The 3,535-nt window shown below is 40.2% G+C and overlaps 1 protein-coding gene across 1 annotated transcript; it reads right to left on the minus strand.

The window, feature by feature from the left end:
- Nucleotides 1–2,464, minus strand: LOC131695761 (probable Ufm1-specific protease 2). Its single transcript, XM_058984277.1, has 5 exons — nt 2,294–2,464; nt 1,395–2,151; nt 1,082–1,336; nt 873–1,022; nt 1–817 (listed from the first exon to the last, which is right to left on the minus strand). The coding sequence occupies exons 1-5, from the start codon at nt 2,330–2,332 to the stop codon at nt 225–227; spliced, it is 1,794 nt and encodes a 597-aa protein (XP_058840260.1). The 5' UTR covers nt 2,333–2,464; the 3' UTR covers nt 1–224.
- Nucleotides 2,465–3,535: the final 1,071 nt, after the last annotated feature.

A 3,535-nucleotide genomic window follows, 5' to 3' on the forward strand; every position in this document is an offset into this window, starting at 1 on the left:
TGTCTGATTATTTATAGTATTGATAATAAGAAAGTGCGCAATGTTTAGAGCTACACAATTAGGTGCGTATTTATACAGTACATTCATGAATACGTTACTTGGTTAGAATACGCTTTATTCTGGGGTCATTTCTTTACATGACATCACACAAGCTGTGATATTTACAATCATGTTTGTTTATGGAAAACAAATTTATTTACTTTAAGAACAACACTGATTGTTATCTAAAACACTGGAGGTCTCTGTGGCATGCACAGATTATAATACGCTTTCTTATCCCAGAACTCCACACCCTTCCAACCACACCAGCCTTTCGCCAACACCGTCCCTATCTCATCCAGCCCCGTATAGTGGGGGTCCAATATTAAAAACTTCAAATTTCCGTTATTCCTATCGTAATCCACCCCGAGAATTGTGTGCGCCAATACACCACCACCAATCATAATCGGTGTGCCCTGCGTATCAAAATGGTACACCAGTTCGGAGCCTTTGGTTGCCATTTCCTCTCCGGAACTCACGTGCATTATTTTCGAGTCCACTTTGACAAATTCATTCAAACACATCGACACCTCGGTGGAACCAATCCATTGCCGGGATCCGACAAAACTGGATGGTTTGTCACCTACTTGCACCAGATACTTCTGAATGTCATTGTGCGTCGGGATTCGAACATCAGCGTAGCCCTGATAGATGAACCATGAAATGAGCGTTTGCAAAGAACGATAGGCACAGCCCCACCCATCGTCATTAAAACCATCCTGCATGTAGTGGTGGTAACTGTATCGCCCCTGTACCAACGATAACCGTCCATCCGTTACTGAAATAAAACCTAATTGGATAAAGTTGAACAAAGAAATAATTTAATCACTCACACTGCCTTTTAACTCCAACGTGTGGATTGAATAAAAGTTTACTGCCATCTTGTCTGAATCGGAAGCCGTTGGCCTTTCGGAAAAAGGGTCGGTTCGTTCGTAACCCGAACTGTTCATGCAGGGATCTCCGCTTTTCAAGAAGAAATTCATCTGAAAAATAATACAATAAATCATCTAACATATCATAACATTTTAATTTTTCGACAAACCTTCTGTCTCAGCCAACTCGCGAACCGGATAAACACATGTCAGAAAGTGACCCAAACCATCAGGAAGCATATGGTAACATTTTGATACATGAACCTTTTTGTAGAATGCCAACTGCTCAATAAAACTGCTCTGGATCAAGCGCAATGATCGACACACACTTTCTACCAGAATGTCGTAGCACAAAATAACTTTAGTTTCCCTGTGTAGCATGCTAAGAACGTCAACTTGAAGCGGGATTTTAATTTTATTATATCCTAGAAATAAAATCGATGTTATTTCAATGCGTTAAAATAAAATAGTAAAGCTACTTACCATTTTTACTATCGATAGTAACGTTACAAGCTTCTCTGGTCAACTTTTCGTCCTGGGCGTCTTTTGATATTTTAACCAACATGTTAATATTCAGAACTTGATACTCCGTCGGAATAATGTTATTCCCAGTTTTTTTCTTTCCAATTTTAGCTGAAAATCCGTCATCTTCCCCCGTTTTTGCTGTCAATCCCAACAAACTCTCCATCGTATCTTCAGGGCTCAACCCTATCACCTGACTTCCGCTGCTTCCCCCATTCAGTATTACATCCGTGCCAGCAACACTGAAGGCCACATTCCCGGAAGCAAGCCGTTTCCTGAGCGTGAACAAACTAAGCGAAATTGATTTTTCATTCTGCTCACAAAACAGCTCCAAACTGCACTGCAGTCTCAGAAACATGTAGTCTCGGAATAAATCCGCCTCGCTAACAACTTCATAGCTGATTGCCTCCAGCTGGCTATGTTTGAAGAGAGAAGCCTTCACCTCTCCGTCGGCGTCACAATTCAGCAGCACCGGATTGTCGGTGATGTCTACGTCCTGCAGTATTTCACTCAAGTGTGCTTCGGCATCGGTGCACGGCCCGAATTTGATTAATCCGCACAGATCAATCTCCGTGGGGAAATTGTTCAGTACCTTGCTGTAGTTGAGGGTGCTTGATTTTTCCTTTCCCTCCAGAATAAATCCAAGTACGGTTAGTGTTCCGCGGCACATGATTCCGAACAGCTCGCCACTGCACTGGGAGGTCACTCTGGCAATGCGCTGAAATCGGTCGAAATTAATTAGTTGGCTAAATTTTGAGCTGAACATGTAAATTTATAGGATTGTAAAGGTAATTAGGATGAGAAACTAAAAAAAAATGTGTTTTACTCGATTTAGTGAACCTCGTATTCTTAGTACCTACCTGCAGTACGAATTCCGAAATCTTCAGCTTCGGAGTCATTGTGTTCGTTGCACCGATTGAAATTGATGAAAAACAAATTTATTCACTTGAATGAAAATCTGCCGGACCCACGAAAACAAGCTACGTGTCAACAAACGCGCACTTAATTTTTGACAGCTACCTGCGAAATGCACTTTCGATGCATCTGATCAGCATATAGGCTGCTGAACCCATTGTCACCCTATCCAACCCATGTCTGTTATCATTATTCAATGAACTGGTTCATTAGTAGACTGAAAATTCGAATTTTTAACTCTCTCAAACATGGGTTATTGACAGTTTTCACGACTTTCTATGGACCGAAACAAAAATTTAGATACCATTTTTATGCATTCAATCTACTGTAAACTAATGAAAATAATCCTCAGTGAATTTAAAATGGGCCAATTACCCTACATGCACTGCGAAAACAGAGAGCAAACAGCGCATAAACAGAGAGCAGTTATGAAATCGAGAGAAAACCGAGAAAGTCATCTGAGTCTCAGGATTCGCTAAACGCACCGCAGATATTCCTGATGATATGGATTGAAATGTTTCTGTGAAATATGTCAACACGTGGTTCAGTAAATTGGGCTTTTATAAGCACGAGGTCAACGACACGCACGTTAAGTTACTGAAATGTCATTGCTTTGGCGCTATCACAATTTAGTAACACTTTAGCATATGTTAGCCAAAGATAAATGGAAAATTGGATTGGGACATTGGGTAACACTAGTTACAATATTCATTGTAATAAAAATAAGATCTGATGGTTGAAAAATCGTTCAGCTGTCACTATGACAGTGAACCGGATTCATCGAGTGTTCGTATTTGATTGATACATGGAAAAACCCTGACTACTTTGTTTTGAGTTAATCTGCTTTTACCTTCAATAAAAAGTTACACTCGTATTATGGAAAGATTAAAATTCTTGATGGTTTGCATTTATCATCGAAGGAGTGGACACACCATCACATATCAACACCATTCAGAGCTAATCCACGAATGTCCGATGAAATATTTTGTTTTAAGGCAGTCACAAAATCAAGCTTCTTTTTCTCTTTTGTAGTTAAACAAAAACCTGAGACATACAGCCACTGAGAACTGACATACAAGTAAAGTTTTCAACTTGTGTAAGAAATAAAACTGTCGCTTTGAAATGACAACAGCAAGTAGCAACTTGCCACTAGTTGGCGCTTCGATCGGCCAGCAATCGCTATACGG

The sequence above is a fragment of the Topomyia yanbarensis genome, unplaced genomic scaffold, assembly GCF_030247195.1.
Source record: "Topomyia yanbarensis strain Yona2022 unplaced genomic scaffold, ASM3024719v1 HiC_scaffold_517, whole genome shotgun sequence".
Taxonomy (NCBI): domain Eukaryota; kingdom Metazoa; phylum Arthropoda; class Insecta; order Diptera; family Culicidae; genus Topomyia; species Topomyia yanbarensis.

Coding starts and splice junctions, on each gene's coding strand:
- LOC131695761 (XM_058984277.1), bottom strand. CDS start 2,332: ATGACTCCGAAGCTGAAGATTTCGGAATTCGTACTGCAG. Junction 2,152..2,293: donor TTTCGGAATTCGTACTGCAG/GTAGGTACTAAG, acceptor GACCGATTTCAG/CGCATTGCCAGAGTGACCTC. Junction 1,023..1,081: donor CGAGTTGGCTGAGACAGAAG/GTTTGTCGAAAA, acceptor ATTATTTTTCAG/ATGAATTTCTTCTTGAAAAG.